The 24516-nt window shown below is 45.5% G+C and overlaps 1 protein-coding gene across 2 annotated transcripts in view; it reads right to left on the bottom strand.

The window, feature by feature from the left end:
* The window catches only part of HK2 (hexokinase 2), a 61747-nt gene that overhangs the window by 23350 nt on the left and 13881 nt on the right, over positions 1-24516 (bottom strand). For both annotated transcript variants that reach the window (XM_082671848.1, XM_082671849.1), the window contains exons 2-3: positions 18611-18773; positions 2990-3138 (exon numbers count right to left, since the gene is read on the bottom strand). In XM_082671848.1, coding sequence (XP_082527974.1) covers positions 2990-3138; positions 18611-18773 — 312 coding nt within the window. The remainder of the gene's footprint in view (positions 1-2989; positions 3139-18610; positions 18774-24516) is intronic.

The raw sequence follows: 24516 nt of genomic DNA, 5'->3' as shown, positions 1-24516 counted from the left end.
CTGTTCTCTTTCCAATTGCACTACCAACAGGGGAAGGCAGAAAAAAAAAAGAGAGAGACAGTGAAGAGGCATTAAATAATGTGTTGCCCAATACAGTAGCCACTAGTCATCTGTGGCTATTTCAATTAATCAGAATTTTAAAAAGTCCCTTCCTCAGTCACACTAGCCATATTTCAAGTGCTCAATACTACACGTAGCTAGTGGCTGCCTCACTAGACAGGGCAGATATCAAATGGTTCCATCACCATGAACAGTTCTATTGGACAGTTCTGAGTTAGAAGAACCTACAGCTCTTTAAAAGAGGGTAAAAGGAGACCATCTGCTTCCCTTAAAGGAAGACTATATCCTTTTCGGTTAGCTGATGATCTAAGGATAAGATACTGGGAGAAACAGCTAACATCTTCCTGCCATAAAAAGGCTCAAAGAGCATCATTTTATGAAGGTAGAAAGGTTTCCTCTTCCTTATTGGTCTGAGAATGTGTTCACTCCCTTTCCCCCAGGAAACACCTTAAAAAATCTAAAGTGGCTGCTATTACCATTTGTAATTCACTGCTATCATGTGGAAGTTCATGTGGCAGAAGACAGACTCTGTCCAGGGACCCACACTGCCCAGGTTCACAGATCTTCAAAAACTTTTGCAAGTTTTGAGTTTGGTTATTTGGTCTTGGTTTTAACTAAATTTTATTTTTTAAATCCATTTGTTTTCCTATAGTTAATTAAAAGATTGATACCTAATATTTTAAAAAAGAAAGAAAGAAAAAGGAAAAGATAGGAAAAAAAGCATCAGTAATTCCACCACTAAAATAGCAACAATGAATTTCCTTCCAATCTTTTTACCAAGTGTTTTCTGCTGCTTTTAGAACAATAACATTCTTTCCCTTTCTTAGGATGGAATAAGCACCTATATTTTCTAGCTTTCTTTGTTTCATTTTTATATAGCATTTTTTTCCATTTATTTGAAGGATTCTTAATATCACAGTAGATTCATAGTTTCTTCCAGATGGATCTGATAGATTCTTTTGGACTAACACATTTTGTTTCAGTATACTGGAGCCACGTGACAACCTCAGTGCAGCTCAAATCCCACTGTCCCAGAGACTCAGCCTCCCGTGTCCAACCCCAGCATTAAAAGAAGGAAAACAGTTTTACCCTCAGGGCCACCCCCAAGGACATAAAAGGGTCTAAAGATATCTCCCCCATATGTCCTACTCATGGTCCAAAATTCCTTTCCCAGGTGGCCTGCTGTGGTGGGAAGAACAGTGCACTGGAAGTGAGAAGGTTCCACCTCCTCCAAGCTCTAAGGCTCAAGAGATGACCATGCAGGAAGAGCATCTTACTTAGATTTCATTTTCTCCATTTGCTCTTTTATTGAGTACATATTAGGTATAATAAAATACAGCAGGAATAGCCAGCACTCAAGAGTGATCCCTATAGCTATGAATGTCTTTGGTGATTCCTCTCCATGGACTGAGAGCAGCTGTAGTAGGAGTAGAAAGAACATCCCAAGGAAGCTTTTTTAGAGCAGGTGAAAGGGGATACCCAAGAGCAGAGAACAATGGCTGGACCTGTGGCCATCACCCACCAACAAGCCAGATACTTCTGGTGTGGTAGCAATGAGTGCCCCCTCTGTAGGAAGGCTCTCCTGGGAGAACTTTTGAGAGGGAGAGCCCCAGAGGGCCTGCCCTGCAGGATCTCACATCTGCATGAGCACCAGCCCCTTTGGAGAGTGCTTCCTACTCTGGAAGCAGGGGCAGGTAGTAGGGACCCTGGACCACCATGTTGCCTAGTTCCAGGAAGCACCCATGGACTACATAATGTGGCCTAAAAAGTGGAGCCTCCTAGAGTTGGACAAACACAGACTCCTGTCATATGAATCTGACTTTGTGTCTTGCCTCTGGCCCCTCCCACCCCTGTAATCTAAGGCCAAGTCACTCAATCTTTCAAAGCCCAATTCCACATCTAGGAAATGGAGATAGTAGGAGCACCCAGCCTTAGGGCTAGTGTGAGGATAAGATGAGGAAATCTATACAAAGCCCTTTCACTCAGCCTGACTCCCGTCAGCTCTTCCTCTTGGTGGTTGCTCATCCACTTCAACACAACATGTATTACTTTCTGTGGGATGATATGTGTGTCTTGGTGGTCCAGTTGGACTTGAAGCCCTGGAGGGGAAGGACCAGGACTTTGATTCCCAGCAAGGATCAGTGGCCCAGTGTCTAGTAGATGCTCAAAACATGTTTGGACACTATCATGACAGCAACTCCATCCTTGCTCGTTCTCTTCTAGGTATTACTGAGAGGACTCTTACTTGGATTTCACATTTCTTCTCCATCCACTCTTTTTATTGTATGTGCCGAGTACAAAATGTGATTCTAGAGGTCACAGAGATATGGGGATGACTAAGCATAATTTGGGGCCAGTGTGGAAGCACACGGAGCCCACTGCAGTGCCAGGTAGAACAGACTCCCAGAAGCTGTATTTTAGTGTTTTCTCAACAGGCTGAGAAAGCAAATAACCAAAAAGGCAAAGAGGCAGGTTCCATTTCATGCAATGCTATGCTAACAACTGTGAGTCAGAGGGCTACAGAATGACCACCGTGGCAGGTGGCAGTGTCAAACCACAACTGTGTATTCTTGACACTAACCATAGGTGTCCAGGTATACTGGCCCAGCCTCCTGGCAGCAGGCTTTCCTCAATAACCAGTGCATGCAAGCACACCTCAAATGAGATGGAAAATCAAAATCCCTCCCACTAAAGCACATCCAGACCCTGGGGCCTTGTGCACACACTCCCTGCCCTCTGACCGTGTGCACCTCTCCTGATGGAGGTCCCCCACCTAGCCTCCAGGCATGGAGGGGGATCACCCAGCAAAGAGAGGACGGGGAATCTGAGCCTCAGTCAAGATCTCCTCCCTCCAGACCACAGAGAAGGAGCAGTATCTGCTCTTGTGGGGTCCAGAGCCCCAGTGGCCACCCCAAGAGATGGGTCATACCTGGGTGCCACTGCCTCGCATGATGTCCTCGGGAATGGCGTAGATCTGGTTCTCCATCTCAACCTTCTGGAGCCCATTGTCTGTTACTTTCACCCAAAGCACACGGAAGTTGGTCCCTCCAAGGTCCAGAGCCAGGAATTCTCCATGTTCTGCAGCGAGAAGGACCACTATTAGTTCGGGAAAGACAAGGTATAACTGTTTCACAGAGACCAAAACTTAAAACCCAAGAATCCTGCCATAAACACTGGTCATCTCTGGGTGATGAGGTGGCCAGCGGGTCTTTTTTCTACACACTTTTATGTATTGTCTGATTCTTTTTCTTAATGCTAAACACTTCTATATTACTTTCAGAATTCACGTAAAGAATCAGACAGTTTCACATCCAGTGATAGGGTGCCCACCCCCTCAGAGCTATTTCCCAAGGGCTTTCAGCCAAGTCCCCATCAAACTCACAGGGCCCATCAAGCCCTGTACCAGGAGAGCAGGTCTCAAGTTTTTGGGGGGGTTTTTTGGTTTTTTTTTAATTAATTAATTCATTTCTGACTGTGTTGGGTCTTCGTTGCTGCGCACAGGCTTTCTCTAGTTGCATTGAGCGGGGGCTACTCTTTGTCGCGGTGTGCAGGCTTCTCATTGTGGTGGCTTCCCCTGTTGCGGAGCACGGGCTCTAGGCATGCAGGCTCAGTAGTTGTGGCTCTCGGGCTCTAGAGCGCAGGCTCAGTAGTCGTGGTGCACAATCTTAGCTGCTCCGTGGTACGTGGGATCTCCCTGGACCAGAGCTCAAACCCACGTCCCCTGCATTGGCAGGTGGATTCTTAACCACTGCGCCACCAGGGAAGTCCCCCAGGCCTCAGTTTTGTTCTTCATAGCCCCAGGACACCCAGCACGCTGCTACAAGCTTGTGGCCCCCTGGGCCTTTTGCCAAATTGTAATCCCTGAACAAAATGTACTCTTTTATGTTTGTATACAGTGACAGCAACATCTCTCGGCAGGATGAGGGTCACATGATGGAGTGGAATGGGATCCAGCTGGCTATAAATTAAGAGGCCTAGCAAATAAGTCAAGTAGGTGTCCCCACCAATAAAAGATCCTAGGTGCTGACTTAAGAGTATATAAGACAAGAGTCAGGCCACTCAGAAAAGCCACAAGGCTGGGGCAGAGTGGGGAGAAGGAGACTCCACAGACACAAGGGGGTCAAGGTCTTCAGGTGTCACCAGGAAGGCACAGTCCAGTCTCCCCAGGAAATAAGCAGTGCAGAACAGGAAACGTCCAGATTCCAGATGATAATACTGGCTACAGGGACACGCGCCATTGTACAGCACAGAATGGAAGTGCTGAAGAGGCTCGGAGGCCAGAGCCAGTGCTGGGGCCCAGCGGGGCAGGCAAGGACTGGGGAACAAGGCGGGCTCGTCCCCTCAGCAGCCTCTTCAACCAGTACTGCTCCACCAGTCTTCCAATGTCCTGCCGCACACCTTCTTGAAGGATACATGATTATTTCCGGGGGGATTCACTTGTTGGCATGTTTGTCAACACTCGGCCACTTTCCTGATGGGAGACTTGCCACTGAAGTAAGGGAGAATGGATCGGATGGTCAGGGAAGCGCTCTGACTAAATGAAACAAGGATTTATTCTGACCCACTTCTTCTCAGCGGCAATAACTGTTTGGCCCTGAGAAAAGCTACATCTGCCCAGCTCCTTGACGGCACTTACCCACACAGTCCCTACAGTCCAGAGGGGCAACTTGGGGCGGGCATCATTCACCCGACATTCTGTGGGGACTTGCCTCCACACAACAATGGCTTGCTGGTAACAATATACAGAGACTGGCTCTGGAGCCCACATTACCTGCATCAGAACCCCAGCCACATTTTGGCCGTGGCAAATTCCTGAGCCTCTGAGCCTCAGCTGCCTCATCTCTAGAGGAGGGACATCATACCTCATGTGGTTGAGGTGAGGGGAAGAGCAGATAATGTGCCTCAAGTAACCAGCACAGTGCCAAGAACTCAGGACACACTAAATAAGTACTAGAAACTTTCCATCCAGGCTCTCGGCAAACACTGCCTGACACCCACACTTAAAAGTCTCCCAGGGGGCTTCCCTGGTGGTGCAGTGGTTGAGAGTCTGCCTGCCGATGCAGGGGACACGGGTTCGTGCCCCGGTCTGGGAAGATCCCGCATGCCACGGAGCGGCTGGGCCCGTAAGCCATGGCCGCTGAGCCTGCACATCCGGAGCCTGTGCTCCGCAATGGGAGAGGCCACAACAGTGAGAGGCCCGCGTACCGCAAAAAAAAAAAAAAAAAAAAAGTCTCCCAGGCCCAGTATTAGGACTGCCTCTCAGACTGAAAAAAGTAAAAGCAACATTCTGAGGCAAGCCTGAAGAAACCTGTCCAAGGAAAGCCATTGAAATCTTCTCCAGTGACTTTAGCATTCCTCCTCAGGGGTACTAATTTTCCGTCCCTTCCCTGGCATCTGGAGGTCCCCCCAGCCCTCTAGCTACAGTCGCTAGATAGCTTGGGTAACCTCAGCCCCATCTGGGGAGACTGCCCCTCTTGTGGCCATGGATGACTTTTCCAGGCACTCCAGTTCTGAGCCTCCCCTGGTAGTGGGACGTCAGCCAGTTCGTAGGGAAAACTATGTGTGGTTGTCATGGGGGATGAAAAGGAAAATCAGAGATGAACTGCCTGCATCAGCACTCTGCCCCAGGACACATGAATCTGCTGAATCGGCAACCGTGGGGGACTGAGGCTGCCGAGGCTGCCCCTGGTTGGTCACGATTTAAGGCCAGCCCAGCCGGATTCACTGGAGAGGACAGCTCCGTCAAGAATGGTGGTTTTGCAGTATTTGCTGATGGACTGAAGGGAAACCACAAATAATACAGTGCTGCTGATAATTCCATTCCCAGGAAGGAATGTCATTCTTTTCAGACTCCACCAGGTCAGACATTCCTCTGCATCCCTCCTCCCTGATGCTCCCTCCATAAACACACAGGATCACAACTACCAGAGCCAAAGACTTTATTCCTTCCAGAGTCCAATATCTCTGAGGCAGGCCCAGCATCATGACTCCTAGAGCTAAATCCTAAGGTGACCCCTGGGGACAGTGGATGGACCCCTACCCTAGTGCCTGCCTCTCCACCACCCATGAGAGGCCCTCACACAGAGAAGCAGCAAGCTTTGCTTTGAATTCCAGCTCAGCTGCTTCACTACCTGTGTGGCTTCTCTGAGCATATCACCTCAGCTGCAGAACAGGGCTCATAATGCTGACTTTCCCAGGGGTCATGAGCTTACATGAAATACAGAACACATTATGTGAATATATAGGTATACTGTAAGCCATCAATAAACAGCTGCTGCTGTCACTGTTATTACTCCTTTGATTACGTAGCTCCTCTCGTATCCCTACCTACTCCTATCCTACTCCTGGCCCAGGTCCTACTTACACTGTCAACCTTCCGGGACACCCCAGAAGCCCAGAGCAGAGAGTGTGTGATGTGGTGTGAAGGAGGATGGCATCTATGGGCCTGGGACAGTCAGACTGGACGGGCAGGAGTGAGGCTCTGGGGCAGGAGAACATGTCTACAGCAGGTTTCTTAAGTACACAGCCACAGGGCAGACAACCCAGTAAGGTCCAGCGAGATCATTCTGCTGAATGAGTATACTTGGTATTCGAGGCAATGTATTAAGAAAACATCTCATATTGCATCTGCTTATTGATGGTTCATTTATTAAACAAAATATTTGAGGAGACCATAAGACCAGAGGTAAGATTTCTTTTATTGTTAAGCATGCTGTTATGTCTAGAAAACATTTTTAATATCTGATTTTTAAAATGTTCAAACAGTACAAAAGTGGAAAAAATGAAAAGCAAACATCTCTTCTCTTCCCCATGCCCCAAAAGTAACCATTATTAACATTTCTTGAGTGTCCTTAGATACATTTATATTATAAAAACAGGGAAGACTGTTAACTGACACATTCTAAGAAAAGAGTTTGAATTGCTGGTTCTAAGGATTTATGTGTTTGATTACCAAAGATATTAGCAAATTAACTTCCTAAAAATTCTCTCCAAATTCCACATAAACCAACAGGTGGGTGTCACTGTCACCAGTGTCCTATGTTATGTACAATTAATCTTTGCCAACCTCATAGGTCAAAGTGGCAGCTCATTTTTTAAACTTGGTTTCTTTCCTTTGTGTAGGTTAGACATTTTGAATTATTGACTGGCATTGTGAATTCTTTCTTCTGTGAATTTACTGTTCAAATGTTTTGTCTTTTAAAAATATATATTTATTATTTTCTTAATAATGTAAAAGAGCTCTTTGCATATTAATGAAACTAGTTTTGTTGGTTGTATATCTGCAATTATTTTTCTCCAGTTGGATATTTGTCTTCACTGCCCTTTCTAAATCTCTCCAGTTACTTCTAAATGTTGTCACCAGCACTGCTAAAATAAAAGAAGCAAGATTTCACCATAGGTTTATTTAAAAGATCAAATTCATCTTATACTTTCTTATGTGACTTTTTGAAAAAAATGAAGCCCAGAACCCTGTCTTCATCTCTCTTGTCTCTGGGACACAGTTCAGACTTTTCCACTTGCATCTGGATTATTGTGGCAATAAAACAATGGAAAGACAGAGGCAGGTGTGGAGGAGGTTTAGTTAATTTAAGGCCCACCATGTAGATATTTTTAAAAGGAGAAAAATATGTTGTGTGATATTCATAAACATTATCTCATTAATCCTCAACAACCTTATTGGACATCATGATCCCAATTTCCAGATAAGAAAACTAAGGCTCAGGTCAAGTAACTGAAACCAAGATTTAAATCCAGGTCTAGCTCTCTAGCAAAGTTTTCTACTGCAGTGAGCAAGAAGGCTGCTCATGAGAAAGTTGTAAATCCTCAAATAAGGAATTCTTCATTATCGGGACTTCCCTGGTGGTCCAATGGTTAGGGCTCCGCGTTTTCACTGCTGAGGACCCGGGTTCAGAGCCTGGTTGGGGAACTAAAATCATGCAAGCCGCGTGGTGTGGCCAAAAAAAAAAAGGAATTCTTCATTATCGATGCCAAGAGCATAAAACCCAAAGGTTGCCACAGGCTCTAAGCCGGCCTGCGTGGCAAAGGAAGTGGCACTGTGGTTCAGAAGCTGAGTCACTTAGTTAAGATCATACAAGGGTAAACAACTGCTGGATTTGACCCCAAGTTCATCTGACCCCAGCACCCGTGCCAGTCCCAATGCACCTCACCCATATCTCTCGTGGTGCTGGTTCCTGGAAGCTGAGGATTACCTGACGCAGAATCCAGGATGGAAGCAAATAAGCCATAAAGTGATGAAAAAGAAAGCAAAACTGCCCTAATCTTTATCAGTAACTTGGCCCATCCCTCTGGGCCAAGTGTTCTCAAACTTGAGTGGGAGGCGGCAGACACACATCCACTGGCAAGAGGTGACACACCCTTCTCCCCAAAGGAACCCAGGACCTGCTAAGGCTTTTCGAGGTAGGTTTTTTCAGCAGCCGCAAATTGGTGCCGTCTCATACAATTATACCAAACCTCCGTTCGCACCTTACTGGACACTCCCCAATCTCTCTCTGATGAAGGTTCTCCTAATTAAGAACATCCCCCTCCAAAAGCAGACAAAAGAAGAGGTAACAACCCTCTATCGAAAGGTAAGGGGGCTTCCCTGGTGGCGCAGTGGTTAAGAATCCGCCTGCCAATGCTGGGGACACGGCTTCGAGCCCTGGTCCAGGAAGATCCCAAACGCCGCAGAGCAACTAAGCCTGTGCGCCACAACTACTGAGCCCACAAGCCACAACTACTGAAACCCATGCACCTCAACGAACAGTAGCACATGCTCACCCCAACTAGAGAAAGCCCGCACACAGCAATGAAGACCCAACACAGCCAAAAATAAAATAAATAAATTTAAAAAAAAAAAAGGAAATAAGGACTCATAGTTAAGAGGAACTGGCAATAGGAGTATTAGGTCTTGCCACCCTCCATCGAATTACCCAATGGTTAAGATTCAAGTTGCTGGGCTTCCCTGGTGGTGCAGTGGTTGAGAATCCGCGTGCCAATGCAGGGGACACAGGTTCAAGCCCTGGTCCAGGAAGATCCCACATGCCGCAGAGCAACTAATCCTGTACACCACAACTACTGAGCCCGCGCACCACAACTACTGAGCCCGCGCACCACAACTACTGAAGCCCGCGTGCCCAGAGCCCGTGCTCCACAACAAGAGAAGCCACTGCAACGAGAAGCCCGCACACCGCAATGAAGAGTAGCCCCCGCTCGCCACAACTAGAGAAAAGTCTGCGCACAGTAAAGAAGACCCAACTGCGGCCATAAATAAATAAATAAATTTATTTATTTTTTAAAAAAATGGATTCAAGTTTTTCCCTCTGGCAGAGTTTGTTTGCTGACTCATTTCCCATCCTGGACTACCACTCTCCCACTCTCAGTGAGGTTCTTATCAAATACATAAGGTCAGCGAGATAAAGGGGTTTCAATTTCTCCTGGGAACTCACCTGTCCCAGGGAAAGGCTAAAGAGGACTAAAATGGCATCTGAGTAAGTAACCACCTGAACATGATAGTCACTGTCATCTCGGTTGATGGGACATCAGTAATGTATTTGAGCAGGCCGTAACTCTAGCATTATTCAAGTCACTCACTCACAATGTCCAAGCAATTTGTGAGGGGTGAGGGCCAGACGAATTTCCCAACAGTCTATTTTCAATCACTAGGTATTTGCCACTAATTAAAATAGATCACCACCTGTTCCTCCCATCAGGAGCTCAGAGCAGTGTGCCAACCAGTGCACAAAGGACGACTTGTGAACAGAACAGGTCTGGTTTTGTTTTGCATTTTTAAGCAGCAGTGCCCTTTTGTCGAAGGCAACTGTGTTCAGAAGTGGCAGAGCACTGCCTTGTTAAGGCTAGAGCCAGAGCCCAGTCCCTCACCCTGGGCAGGGCTTCTTCAGGTGATCAAATGGACTTCTTCGGAAGCCTCCTTTAGACAAGTAGCTTTGATGCAGCGTTCCCAGAGCTCTGAGGATCCTTGAAGTTGCCATAGTGCCTGCTAGCACTCCACGACAGATGGCTAAGAATGTACGGCATGGACTCCAATTGAGAGGACAACTAAAAGTCTCTAGGTCTTGAGTAGGTAATCCAGCAAAACTAACTTTGCCAGACACAGGTTTCAAGGCACGTATTTCCCAAGTACCTGGAAACACCACAGTCACTACCACCTCTGGCAGCCTCTTTTTAAGTTCCAAGATTTCGGATACTCCATTATAGTACAACAAGACACTGAATGCCAAAATGTAGAAACAGAGAAACGTAAAGCTGCTTCAGTTGAAGGGAGGGGCCTGGAGCACATACCATTTGTAAGTGCCCCCCAAACCTCCCAAAACACCATCAGAAAGCACCACCCTGCTGCTTTTATACTCAGGAAATGTTTCTTAAGCTCAAAATACGTGCCACTCACAGAGAAATGTTATACTAGCTCCACAGATGTGAAACTACTCTTCAAAGGATTAAAATATGATTATCTTTCAATACTGTGTAGGCATTGAGTGTGTTAAGATTTTCAGGCAGGCCGACATGGGTTCAAATCCCATTTTAACATGTATTAGCCATATAAATACAGGTAAATTATTAGAAATTTGATACTCAGATTTCATCATCTGTTAAAAGGGGACAGTAATAACCTCCTGTCTAGCCAGCACCTCCCCATCACTCGCCAGGACACAGAGACACAGAGACACAGACACACAGTTTTTGGTCAAGAATCAATGCAATGAATGCGTAAGGTGTTTGGCACAATGCCTGGTGTATGTAAAATGTTTAATAAACTCCAGTTACCACTATATGGAGGCTACTTATCAATACAATCTTCATTTTATATTGTAGGCACCATATAAATCCACTTATTAGTTTGCATGTATGCAAGCTATTAATCTATGTCCCCACGACACTGCTGTTGATACAATGCTGAGCAACCCAGATAAGGGCTCCTTTCAGAGTAAAGGGCTCCTTTACCAGCCTCCATGCACCCTATCACCAGCCTAGTCTCTCTTTATCATGTCATGTACTTGCATTATATGACCTAGTATCATTTCCTTTATGATGATAAATGATATCCTTATGTCCCCAGGATAATGTGCACTCTTCAGAAGTGGGGCACAAGGCTGCTCAGCACATTGCTGCCCCACAGAGGACCAGCCTCAGAGGGGATTCTATTGAACGAACTGAACAGCTAGGCCTGAGTTACAAATAGAAGAATGAATGCATTGCGCTAGCAGTGTTGGGGGCCTCTAGTGATATGCCTAAGGGCCCAGGCTTTGGAACACAGATGGCTGGGTTCAAATCCCAATGCTTCTACTTGCTCATTATGTGACTTTGGGCCAAGGTGCCTAATCTCTCTAAATCTAGTTTCTTTTTCTCTAAAACAGGGTTTATGGTGTCTACCATTGAATCACTGTGAGAATTAATGAGATAGTTCAAATACAGTGCTTAGCATAGTACCTGGCATTTATAAGCCTACATTTTAAAATTATCATCATCATCATCATCATCATTCCCTGCTCTCGAGGGAATTAAATCTAGCTAGAGGGTAGAGATACATTCACCTGCAAAAAATAATTCACAATTCATGGAAGTGGGGAAGTATCAAAAGATCAATACAGCAAAGGTTTCATCTTACTCTGCCTTAAGACATGCTTATATCTAAACAATTCTGCCAAGACAGTGAGGGCAATAAAGATACTACAAAGATAATTTATTTCTAAATTGGAACGCTGGAAAAAAAATTTGTTAAAAATGTAAATTATTTATTAAATAAATAAACCCATTGGAATGCTGGAATATTTGTAGATTTTTAGTTGGGTCTACTTGAGCTTCTTATTATAATGGTACAAAGTCAATCCATATTTATGGTCAATTTTAAAAGATAATAACCTGATTTGCTCCAGAAACTTTTGTTCAGCAACATGAGCCAATGTAAAGCATGAATCTTATGGCCTTGGAGTCAAGACTACCTATGCTTAAAGTCCAACTGTGCCACTAACTGTACACAGATGATCTTGGCAATCTCTTTTAGCCTCAGTTGCCTTATTTTTAAATTGGAAATGTCTCCCTTGTAGAGTTTGCATGGAGAGTAAAACAGATTGTTTCCATAAACAGACATCATGGGTGCTCATTAAATGATATCAGCTATTCCTGCATTTCCTCTTAAGATGGAACTGTCCTCTGAAAGCCAGATGCCTTGTGATGTGTGTAATGGGCCCCCTGACAGGGCTGTGACTGGGGCTGGTACTGCAATCACATGCATAGTTCAGCTTAGGTTAGGGCTGCCTACAGAGAGGTCAAGATGGTGAGATTCCTGACAGATACAAATAAAGAATTTCTCTGTTCAACTCTGCACTGCCAAAAACAAAAAGGGTGGGGGGAGTCACAGACAATAATTATTGGGGCAAGTGGAACTCTCATACAGCATTGGTGGGAGTAGAAAATAGTTCAACCACTTTGGAAACCAAAGTTCAAACCACTTTGGTCTGGGAGTTTCTTATAAATTAAACACATCCCAAACCCTATGACCCAGAAATTCCACTCCTAGTTGTTTCCTCAAGAAAAGGAAGAAAACAAAAACATATGTCCACAAAGAAGCTTGTGCAAGAATGTTTATAGTAGCTTTCATCAAAAACTGGAAACAGCCCAGGTGGCCATTGAATTCATTGTAATATAGGATTCCAATCACACCACGGAATCAGCAACCAAAAAGGAGCTACTGATATACACTACACGGATAAAGCCCACATTTTGATGGGTAAATGAAGTCTTGCATAACGAGTAAATACTATATGATTGTATATACGGGAAGTTCTAGAACAGGCAAAACAAATACACGTGGAAAATTTAAAACAGTGATTACTTCTGGGGGTTGGGGACAGGGACTGCCTGGGAAGGTGCAGCAGGGAGCTTCCTGGGCTGATAATGTTTTCTATCTTGATAGGGGTTGTATTAAACAGGTATACGTACTTGTCAACTCATCAGATGATATTTAAGATTTGCATCTCGTACGAAATTTTACATCAAAAGAAAAAAGAGCAAATATTGAACTCTGGTTAATAATGGGCCTGCTGAAGTTCTGGGGTTGAAATGAACTGATTTCTGCAATTTACTTTGCAATGCCTCAAATAAAACAAGAGGGACTGATGGGAGGAAGGATAGAGGAGTGTGATAAAACAAATCTAGTTAAAATATCAGTGTAGACTCTAGGTAGTCTGTATACGGATGTTCATTATACAATTCTTTCAACTTTTTAAAACTGTCTTAGAGAAAAAAACAAATAAGGAGCATTTTTTATATACATACCAGCTGACACCAAATTCAGTTACCTAAGTAAGATATTCTTGAACCATTTACATTTTCATTTTTATCTGTGCCAACTATGTTTCTTTGCACTGCATGGTCCACACAGTCTACGAAGCACAGATATTTTAAAATCAGCCCCCACAGGGCTCTGACTGTTGACATTCTCTTCCTTCTCACAGAGAACTCAAACCATAATTTGGAAGTTCATATTTCATGTGTGTAATGGAAGCCTCCATCATAAACAAATGGCCTGAAACCTCCTGAAGTCTCTCCCATGTTCTCTACCAGGTCTTTGATTACCATTAAATAGCTGAGACCTGATTTATGAAAGCTGGAACCTGGTCCTTGCTCCAAAATGCAGGTAGGGCCTCCAACGATGGGGATGAACCCTCACACCTGCTCCCTCCAATCAAAAGGACCTGGGAGATTCACTCACCCTCTCTCAGTAAAATCGGTGCTGGCTGTGAGTCTTGCCATGGTGGCTGCATAGGACTGTGTTTACAACACACATGGGAAGTAACATAACCGAGTCCCCCTTAATTCTCAGAGAGCCAACCCTCTGATGTTTCTTCTTTTTACAAATGAGAAAATGGAGGAATAGGGCATAAATGAACTGCTCTAAAGCACACAGCTTGAATTCAAACCCTTTTAAACCTAGAATTTTGATCTTCACTCCTCACCACACACTGCCCTGAAACCACCTCTCACCCCTGGCAAGAAATAGCCAATTTTACAAAGGTCTGACCAGGACAAAACTGGGTAAGAAGCATTTGACAGTGGCTTTCACACTGCAAGCTGAAAAAAAAATTAGTGAGACCTGACTAGAGACAGTTTTAAAGTATAGAAGATAATAGATCTGGGGCTTCCCTGGTGGCGCAGTGGTTAAGAATCCGCCTGCCAATGCAGGGGACACAGGTTCAAGCCCTGGTCCGGGAAGATCCCACATGCCACAGAGCAACTAATCCTGTACACCACAACTACTGAGCCTGAGCTCTGGAGCTCGCGAGCCACAACTACTGAGCCCACATGCCGCAACTACTGAAGCCCACACGCCTAGAGCCCGTGCTCCACAAGAGAAGCCACTGCAACGAGAAGCCCACACACCGCAACGAAGAGTAGCCCCCACTCACCGCAACTAGAGAAAGCCTGCGTGCAGCAACGAAGACCCAACGCAGCCAAGAATGAATGAATGAATTTTTTTTTAAAAAAGAAGATAATAGATCTGTCACATTCAAGAATAAACATTAGTTCCTGAAACTTGTTTTCGTTGTATATCAACATTCATATGTATGTGTTTCTTGCTGTGACTATGCAGTCCAAAAAAGTTAGAGAGCCACTGACTAAGTCCCTTTAGAGCAGAGGTTTAGATCTGAGGTTTAACTTCCCAGATATGAAAAAGTAACACTGGAAAGGGCTGAGCAACATTCTGAGGAAGGCTAGCCTGGAGCAGGTGCCACTTGAGCAAGGTCTCTAGCCTTCTGTAGAAGAGAAGCACAGTCACCAACAGCAGCAACAGTGCCGGGACTGCGGCCTTGGCCGGCAAGCAGATGCACCAGCCAAGCCTCACAGGCTGCGTGACCACGTCCAGGGGAAAGGCAGTGGTCCCTGCACACAACGGCTCTCTCGTTTCTCCTCTCAGCACTTTACTGGGGTGCCAATAAAAAGAAGAATGTTCATTTTTGACAGGCTTTATCTAGTGAAGAGGTACTGGTCCTCACTGCCACATTCCATAACACACAGCCCAACTAATGAAATATAAAACTCAAAACCTTGATGTTGAACACTTTCAATTATATTCCCTCATGTTCCCCTCCCAGTTCCATTTTCTTTCTCTCTCTCCAGAAGCAACCCCTATCATTTATCTGGTACACATTTTCTAGCTTATATCCTAACAATTTTAGGATGTGTGTGTGTCCATGAGCAACATATAGCATTACTCGGAGAAGTTTTTTTAAAATAACATTCAACTACTATGAGGTACATGTCCTTCTGCAATTTTTCACTCTTCGTTTTGTAAATGTATCCATATTTATACATGGTCATTTTTGTGACACGCTATATTGTATCCCTTCATATGCACAGTCTATAAACTGTTCCCAATATGCTGTCATTATAAGCGGCACTGCCATGAACATTCTTAGACATGTCTCCTCGAGTTCACATGGGAATCTGTTCAAGGTATAGTTGGAAGTAGAATTGCTAGTTGTCATATACATATATTTTCAACGTAACTAGTCACTGCCAACCTCACACTCCGGGCGAAACACTACCAATAGCTCGATACATATCCTTGAGACGTTACACACCTGTACACACATATACAGTTTTATGTGTGTATATATATTCTGTAAAATCACACACGTGATTTTACAGAATATGAATTTACATAAATCTATCTCATGCTTTATGAGGGGTTGCAGAGGACTGTTTTCTGCATTAACTGACCAGTGCCCAACTGATGGACATTAAAGGGGTTTTCCCTCATTACAGTAAGTCAAGGAACTTTGTGCGTAAATACACTGACACACTAGCTCCAGGACATGTGTAGAACAGACCAGGACTGCTGGATCCACCTCTTATTTTTACAAAGGAGAAAAGGCTGAGTCCCAGAGAACTGGGATGAGGAGCTGGCCCACAGACCCCCCAGCAAATGAGGAATGAAAGGGCTGGGGACCCCATTTCCTACAGTCTGGTCTCTAGTACTCTAGGGGGCACCTGTTCTGCTTAAGTAAATAAAACATCCCAATACACAGTATTCCTTTCACACACTGCCTCCGTTTACACTGTAGAATCTGAGGTTATAAAGAGGTACTCTGGGTATCACAAAAGTCATGTAAAATCTCCCTGCTTCTGTGTGGAAAGAAGGTCAGGCAGATAAGTCTTGCACCAGACGCCCTCCACCCCAGGAAGCCTACAGGAGTCAGCCTCTGGCTCCTGTCCTCAGTCCAGGCAACTCAAATGCATAGAAGCCAAAATCATGCCTGCTGCTCCACTGTGGGTAGAGGTGGGACAAGGACAGGCTCCAAGGACTCTGGCCTGAGGTCAGAGAAAGAGACTTAATGACCACACAATACAGCAACGGATGCAAACTCTAAGAGGCAGTGGGAGGTCTCCACGCTCCAATCTCAGGAAAACGAGAATAGGAAAAGTTGGCCCCATACCTAGTTCTCCCCAACAAACTTACTCATCTGCCTATAATCCAGGCCAGACATCCACTCCCAACCCCATTTCAAAAAATTTCCACTGAGCATATGCGTCCTCTGGTGCTGAGTGTACAGGCTCACACGTGCACATACACACATAATGTATCAAGCTCAGTCTTGATGCCTGGCGTTTGGCATACATGAGTTTGAATCCTGACTCAGCCTCTCATTAGCTATATGACCTTAGGCAAGTTATCTGACCATCCAGGCTCCCAACTCCTCATCTTTAAAAAAAAAAAAAAAAGTACTCAAAATTTGTACCTACCCTATAGGGTTTTGTGAAAAGTAAATAAGTTACTACATGTAGATGCTCAGAAAAGCTGTTAGCCCATAATATATATTTCGAAAATATTTAGGATACTTGCTTAGTGCTAGTGCCTTAAATAAAGACAAGGTCCCTGGTCTTAAGGAGCTAGTAAATTTATCAGAATGTCATAAAAACAGTAAAAGCAGGTGTGGCTGCCAGTCAGAGGGAGTGGTAAGTATAGTAAATGTGCCATTCTAGAGGGCACATGAGGGATATCCGAGAATTGGAGGAGGTCCCTCACCTCAAGAAGCTCTTTGAAGGGCTAAGACACACACACTCAGAACAATCCTGAACAAGGTCACACCCTCAACGTTGGGTTCCAAGGCTTTAGCAAACACATACTTATTTCAGAAATTGTAGAAAGGTACAAAATCTTGTTAGATGAACAGGTCCCCAAAGGCTCTCACGCAAGCAAGCCTCAGGGACACAGACGTGATGGAGACACTGAAGGCATGTGGTACAAACGAACAAGCCCTGTCCTGTGCCTTGCCCCGCCCACCCCTCCCCAGGGTTTCTCTGCAGATGCAGATGCTTCACCAGCAACCAGCCAGCATTTTGGACTTCTGTCCTCCCTCCGGTTCTCAGACTCTGTGCTTCCTGGTTCCTCCATCACCCTGGCAGCTGCCCCCGGGCTCTTTCTCTCACCCTCTATATATAGGTAGCCATCCCACACCCTTCACCCCTCGTGGCCCCAGAGGTACCTCATCTCTAAAATGGAAGGTTGTCATGAGGATTAAATGAAACAAACTGTGTGAAAGTGCTGGCACAACTTAGTTCCGTTCCCTTCTCTGAGGATGTTGCCACCCCTGGGCAGCTGGGCTCAACACCCTGGCATCACCTTTGAATCCTCTCTGGTCTCTGCCCACTACATCCCACCAGGGCCATGCCCTATGCTCTACCATCCACCCATCACCACCCCCCCACCCGCTCTGCATAAACTGCTAATGATATGCATTACCAATACAGTTCTGCTCACACCCCTCAAAAACTTTCAGTTACTCCCCAGTGCCTATTACTGAAGAAAGACTCAGTGTTTCAGGTGTGCATGCAAGGCCTTCTGAATCTAGCCCCAACCCACCTTCCAACTTCAGTCTCCATCATGTCCCTTTTCTCCAGTTTAATTAAATCACTTGCTGGGCAGTGCATCATGAAATAGACTCTGTATCCAAATAAGGGGATAACACAAAGCTTGACAGGTTCTAATTGCACAGTTTCAGAGCCTTTAATACCTTAATATGTACCATGTCTCTTTCACATTCTTCCAAGTTTATTTGGACTTCTAGTAGTCTTTATTCATGGAGTTCAAAACACAGTCTAGAACAACCTATACCACACTGTTTCTCCAACAAGTCTGTGGAATGTGCCAGTTAGATGGGCCCAAGAGTGACTGACATGGCCTATGGCCGTGACCATATTAGGCACGTTTGTTATTCATCACTTTCATTGTGTGCAATCTCAGTGAAGCTGTAAAATCCCAAACTGAGCCAAACATCCTTTCTCAGCACATGGATGGGAAACAAATGGCTGACAGCAGTACCCCAGCAGGGCTGACAGAGATTTACTTCTCCTTGACCGCCAGGACTTCCATTCAAATCCCTGCATGCTTAAGTTAACAAGGGTTGGCTTCTGAGGCTTGAAACCAAAGAACCTTCACTGTCGTATATAGTTCTTTGGGTCCCTAAGCAAAGTTACCCAAATCTCTCCCAGGCAATGGAGCACCCAGAGCCTTCTCCCAGGGGTATAATACCTGTCCCATCTGGAGTAGACCTCACAAAGGTAGGCAGCATTTTTACTGAAGCAGTGGGGTGGGTGGTAGCTCCAAGCCCTTTCTCCATCTCCTTGCGGAACCGCTTAGCAATCTCCAGGAGGGTCTCATCAGAAAGACGCATGTGGTAGAGATACTGGTCAACCTGAAAGAGAGGAAAATGAGAGTAGCAACCTATATGTTAAATGAATTATGGCATGCATCTACATCATGGAACATCACTCAGCTCCTCAAAAGGATAAAATCTGTTATGTACGGAAGGTTATTATTAAAGACCATTTAACCAGACTCTATGACAGGACTTGTCTTTAAAAAAAAAAAAAAAAACTAAACTACAAATTAAAATTAAATTTTATTTCGGGAGAATGTTAAAGACCAGGGGAAAGGCCAATTAGGGAAGAGTTCTTTTCAGATAGGTTGAGTTTAAATGCCTATGACAACATCCCTGGAGCTGGGGTTCATTACTGGCCCTCATCTCTTGTCCTCCCCCACACTCATAAGGCCAGTCATGCCAACCCTATTAGCCCTCACCACAGGCCAAGCAGCCATAGCTTCTTGCCTGGACTAATAAAATCCCCGATTCTACAATACTATTCCCTCTTCCATCCATTTTCCATCCCCAGACAGACTACTATTCCCCTGCTTAAAGACTTTCAGTGACTTCCCATTGGCGCCAAACCCTAAATCCTTCCAAGGCCCTACCTATATAGCCAGGCCTCTCCCACTCCCCATCTTACTGTGTGCCTCTGCACTCCTTGTGCAGATCAGCCTTGGTTCAGTCCCCCAACTCACCCAACTTGCCCTTCCCTGCCTAGAAGACTGTTCATGCAGGCCCCATAGATCCTCACCTTGCTCTTCATCTGCGGATCCCTTACCAATCCTTCAGGCCTCTCTGCATGGAGGCCTTCTCTACTGTCCCTAATAAAACAATCAGGCTTCACTGTTTTTTCTGCAGACTCAGACTTTTCCCTTCACAACACCATCCCCAATTTGGAAATACATATTTATTAGGGTCCAGATCATAAGCACCAAGGGCAAGAAGAACCATGACTATTTGTTCACCCTTGCATTCCTGGAGCCTAGCACACTGCCTGACACATTAACAGAGGCTCGATACACATGGTAAAGCAACCTCCCCCATCCTCAGAGGCAGAGGCAGCTCTCCCTAGTCATTTCATTTATCTTGCTTCCAACATAAATTTACAAGAACTTTTCCCAGATTTAACACCAGGAGAAGGAAAAACAACAGGAGTCCCCCTCAGACAGTCTGCTTATTGAAAGCTCTCATCGGCCCCACCTACGGATATTCCCAGTTTTCTCCTATAAGGAAAAGGTCTGATAGAAATCCATCCAAGGAGGCGCACAAGTTTCCACAACATCCCTGTTCTCAGCAGCAGTGTCCAGGACGGGTAAGGCTGCTGGCCACAAAGGGTAGGAGTAGAATCAGGACCCTTGGGCCAGGTCATAGCTGTGCCCTCAAGGTATGAGGGTGGTGGTCCTGGCACTCCCAGCCTCATCAGCAGACTGGGGGACCAGAAGGGACCCTGGTCTTCCCAGCTCCAAAACTCCAGGATTCCCAAGGGCAAAGCGTGGCTGATGACCACTACCACTGCTTGTCATGCAGGGTTTTAAATTCGCAGAAATGAGGATTTCCCCCAATTCCCTTGCTGCCAGCTTTTATTAAAGAGCTACAGCAGACATCTAACTCCATTGGTCTAAACCAGGACGACGCCAACCATCAACTCTGTTTTCTGGTTTCAGGCTCCTGGCACCTCGATGGCCTTGAGCCCACTATCTGCCTCAGCCTCCTGGGGCTGTGGGGCACCAGCCCCCACCCCAAGCTGGGTCACTGATCTGGGCTTCCTACAATCCTGGGGAGCCAGGGTGCTCCTGAGGAGGCTGGCCTAACCCCATAATGATATTTGAGGCTCCCAGGAGGAAAAAGCATACAGCCTCAGACAAGTTCTCTCCCTGTTGGTGCAGTGGGAGACAAATTGCTGGAGACTCTGAGCCCAAGGCAACGTAAATCACCGCAGAGGCCTCCTGTTCCAAACCCAATGACGCCTGGGCTGGCCCAGGAACACTACATTATGGCTTACGCATCTCAGTGCTAGCATACAAAGTCCCAGCCACCAGACCAGAGGCTAACGCCAAGTCACGTCCAGGTACAGCCTGAGACGCCCTCAGAGGCAATAGTAATAACGGCAAACCCTTCAGCAAAACCTGTTTTCAAGGTTCTATACCCATTAACCCATTTAATCCTCATAACAGCCCTGTGAGGTAGGTAGTGTTATCTCCTCCATTCCACCAAAAGGGAAAGGCAACATGCCCAACATCACACAGGTGCAAAAGCTAAGCCAGGACTGGACAGGGCAGCCCAGCTCATCTGTGCTCTTCTCTGCTCTGCCTGATGAACGCCCCTCTCTGCTGAACAGCAGGGTCTATACAGGCCAAATGGCACTACAGCACATTCAGGCTGGCCATGTCCACTAAAAGGCCATCTTCTATTCCAGTCATCCCACCACACAGATAGGAAGGGCAAACAGTGGAGGGCATGGCCGATGGGGCTGCCCTGGCAGATGAGAAGGCAGCGGACATATCTCTGGACATTATCATGAGTTTGACACATGACTAAGTTGGAGCTCCCACGTTACTACTTTCCCAAAGAGAAGAGAGGTCCAGAGGCCTCACTGCCATCCACCCCCACCTCCATGGATGGCTCCGGATGTTGCAAAGGAAGCAAGAGAGTTCCTGTGTGGGAAAGCAAAGCCTGTACTGCCTTGTTAAGAGGCTGCACTGTCACTTCTTGGAGTGTGAGGTCACGAGCACAAAAGAGCAAATGTGGAATGGCCATAATTCTACAGCAGCCATGCTTAATTTAACTCTGATGTTTAAACTGCTACAAGCCTTGTTGGAAATCCAGTCTTAACTCTCAAAGAACCTAACAAGTTAAACAGTCAGACTTTACTCAAAGAGATTATAATCATATTTAAGTGTTCAGTGACAGATGAAAATGATGATGATCGTTACAGTAGCTAAACATTTACCCAGCATTTCTTACCTGCCAGAAACCATCCTATGGGTTTACTGACTTGACTTCCTTTGTTCTTTTGTAATACTTCTACAACCCTGTTTTACAGGTCACTTGGTGAGGGTCAGAACTAGGATTCAAACCGAGGTGTCTGGCTCTAAAGCCAGGCCCTTAGGACCACCACAGTCGCCTTTCCTGTGGACCCTCTTAGTGCGGGAGAGCACCCTCTGCCCTGTAGTTTCTTGGATAACCTCAGTGCTTTGATTTCCTCTCCATCAGATGAGACTAAGAGAAAGGATATGGGACAGCTATGAAAAATGCAACTATAGCACCTTGGCCCGAACTTCTTCTCTTTGGGCCATGATGACGGGCATGATGATGTATCCTCCCTGAGTTTCTTAGGGCCACTCAGGAAAGGCTGATTAATCACCTGATGTTACAGCTTCCTAAACACACCACTGAGGCCCACCTAGCCTTGGTCAGAACCGCTGTGTTGAGTGAAGGGTAGCCAAGGGAAGCAGAAGTTAGAAACAAGAAGCAGTCTCCATACGAAGACCTTTTTCCTGGATTGGGAAGGAAGAAAATGAACTTGGCATAATCCTTCCAACTTTCACTCACAGTGCAGCCAGAAGGAGGGAGCACAAGGAACGAGCAAAGTCATGGGAGAATGTCGTTCATGTTACCAAATGTAAACAGCATAGTAAGACTATGGCTAAAAAATACTAACTCTTAGAAGGGATCTTGGGGTAATGTGAGTTCAAAATCCCACTGAACATAGCATTTGAGTTTATCTAGTTTGTCCCTTTCACCCCAATAGTCATAAGGCCTAGGTTTGAATGCTTCCAAGCATGACAGGCTCACCACTTCTCAAAGTTGGTCAGCTTCTACTGTTGGTCAGCTCTAGTTATTAGAAAGCTTTTCCTCAATCTGACATAAATCTACTTTCTGATCATTTCCATCTATTCTCTATTCTGCCACTTGGGATAATAGTTCCCAAACTTGGCTGCACATAAGAATGACACACTAAGAATTCCAAAGATCTATTCCAGACTAATCAAACTGACACCTTTAGGTCTGTCTGGGTGCTCAAACATCTCCCCCTCTCCTTTGGCTGGTATCCACCATGTCAATAATGTAATAATGATGGGCTATGTTCTGGTCAACACTGCTCAAGGTCATTTTTACCACTTTCTGCCTGGGATCTTTGAAAGTCATTACTTAAGACATTAGGCTAAAGTGTGAAATAATCCTGTGTTGATCCTGGGTGCTGGGAGTTGGAGAGACAAACCCTGTACTTGTTGAAAACAAATTTCAGTTGTTGGAAACTATCAAAGTAGAAACATTCAAGCCAACCCTTATTTAGTAGCTGGTTGTGGTGAAGTACAGGCTGTGGCATCGGAAAAGTCAGTGTTCAAATCCTGGCTCTAGCATTTGTACAGGTGTCTGAGTCCCAGTTTCCTCCCTCTAAAATGGGAGGACTAGCACTCACAACAGAGTCACTGGCATAAATGAGGTGACATATGTAAAGCTCTCCATCTATCTAACCTTTTTTGCTACCCATTTTCCTCTTCTTCTCCCAGACTCATCTCTGACAAGTGGTACCCTCAGAGGATCAAGGACATTTCTTAACCCTATTTAGTCATATTGGGGTTAGCAAAACAGGGGCTGGTTCCCCAAATTGCTCCTTCTCTTTCTGCGGTGGGTGTGTGGCCTATCACACTGGGCTGCTCCTCTTTAAATCTCTATCAGGAATAAAGAAGGAAAGGAGGGGGCATTCCAGGCTGGGGAAACAGAGGCAGGCCAGAAGCAAAGCCTGGCTGAGGTATGGGAAGGCCACGTGCCTACCCAGAAACAAGGGACTAAAGAGAGATAGTAGTTTTAGATACATCTATTTAGCAATCTCGAGATTAGAACTTCCTCATTGAGCAATTCTGGTCAATTTCTTTCTTCCCATAACATACCAGTCCATGCCTGCCTCCTCTACAGAACTGTGGGTACAGGCAGAAGTTCTAAAGAGACACTGGAAACAAGCAGGACCCTTTAGGGCCTTCCCAGGTACAAAAGCCTTTCCGAGTCCTAGTTCATGTTTGTGGGAAAAAGGCTTCAGCCTCCTAGACTTTCGCAGAGTTCTAAAGGTCGGATTCAAACAGTTACTAACTAGGGAAGGGAGGGAATGCAGAAACAAAGGAAGAGCAGTCAAGAAACAATAGTGAAGCGATAAAGCAGAGTCCTGGTTCCTCCTCAAGGGATACACATAACAATTATCTCTGAGTACTTCTGCAAGAACTAAGGCCCCCATCCAGATAGAGGATGGGAACTTAAGGCTCAGCACAAGATTCCTGGAGCACCGCCCAGTTACCTCACCACCAACCAATCAGAAGAAAGTCACATACCTTGTAGCCCTCACCCCAAAATTTGCCTATAAAAACTCTTCCCTGAAAACAATCAAGGGAGTTCTAGTCTTTTAAGCACAAGCCCCCCGTTCTCCCTGCATGGCCCTTGCAACAAACCTTTCTCTGCTCCAAACTCCAACATGTCGGTGTATTTGGCCCCACCGTTTGTCGGGCATGTGAACTTATGTTCAACAACAAAATTAACCCCATACTATTTATGAAATAAGATAACACTCCAAATGGAAAGCCCATCTTCTTAAGTGCCCACAGTTTCCTCCAGACTAGCACTGAAGAGGAGAAACTGTGTCATAGCAATGATGCAAGGAATGGAGGAAGCAGAAGATCACCCTTGTAGAGGCTCCACCTCAAAGAGGGCAGTGGCTCAGGTGTGGCAGACACAGCCCCAGCCTGGTATGAGGAAGCCCAGAAAGGAAACCCTGGAGGTGAGAGCTAGAAAGGAACCT

The sequence above is a fragment of the Grampus griseus genome, assembly GCF_964374135.1.
Source record: "Grampus griseus genome assembly, chromosome: 15".
NCBI classification, from domain to species: Eukaryota; Metazoa; Chordata; class Mammalia; order Artiodactyla; family Delphinidae; genus Grampus; species Grampus griseus.
The sequence above is the reverse complement of the archived record's forward strand: the minus strand, read 5'-3'. Positions and strand labels throughout refer to the sequence as shown.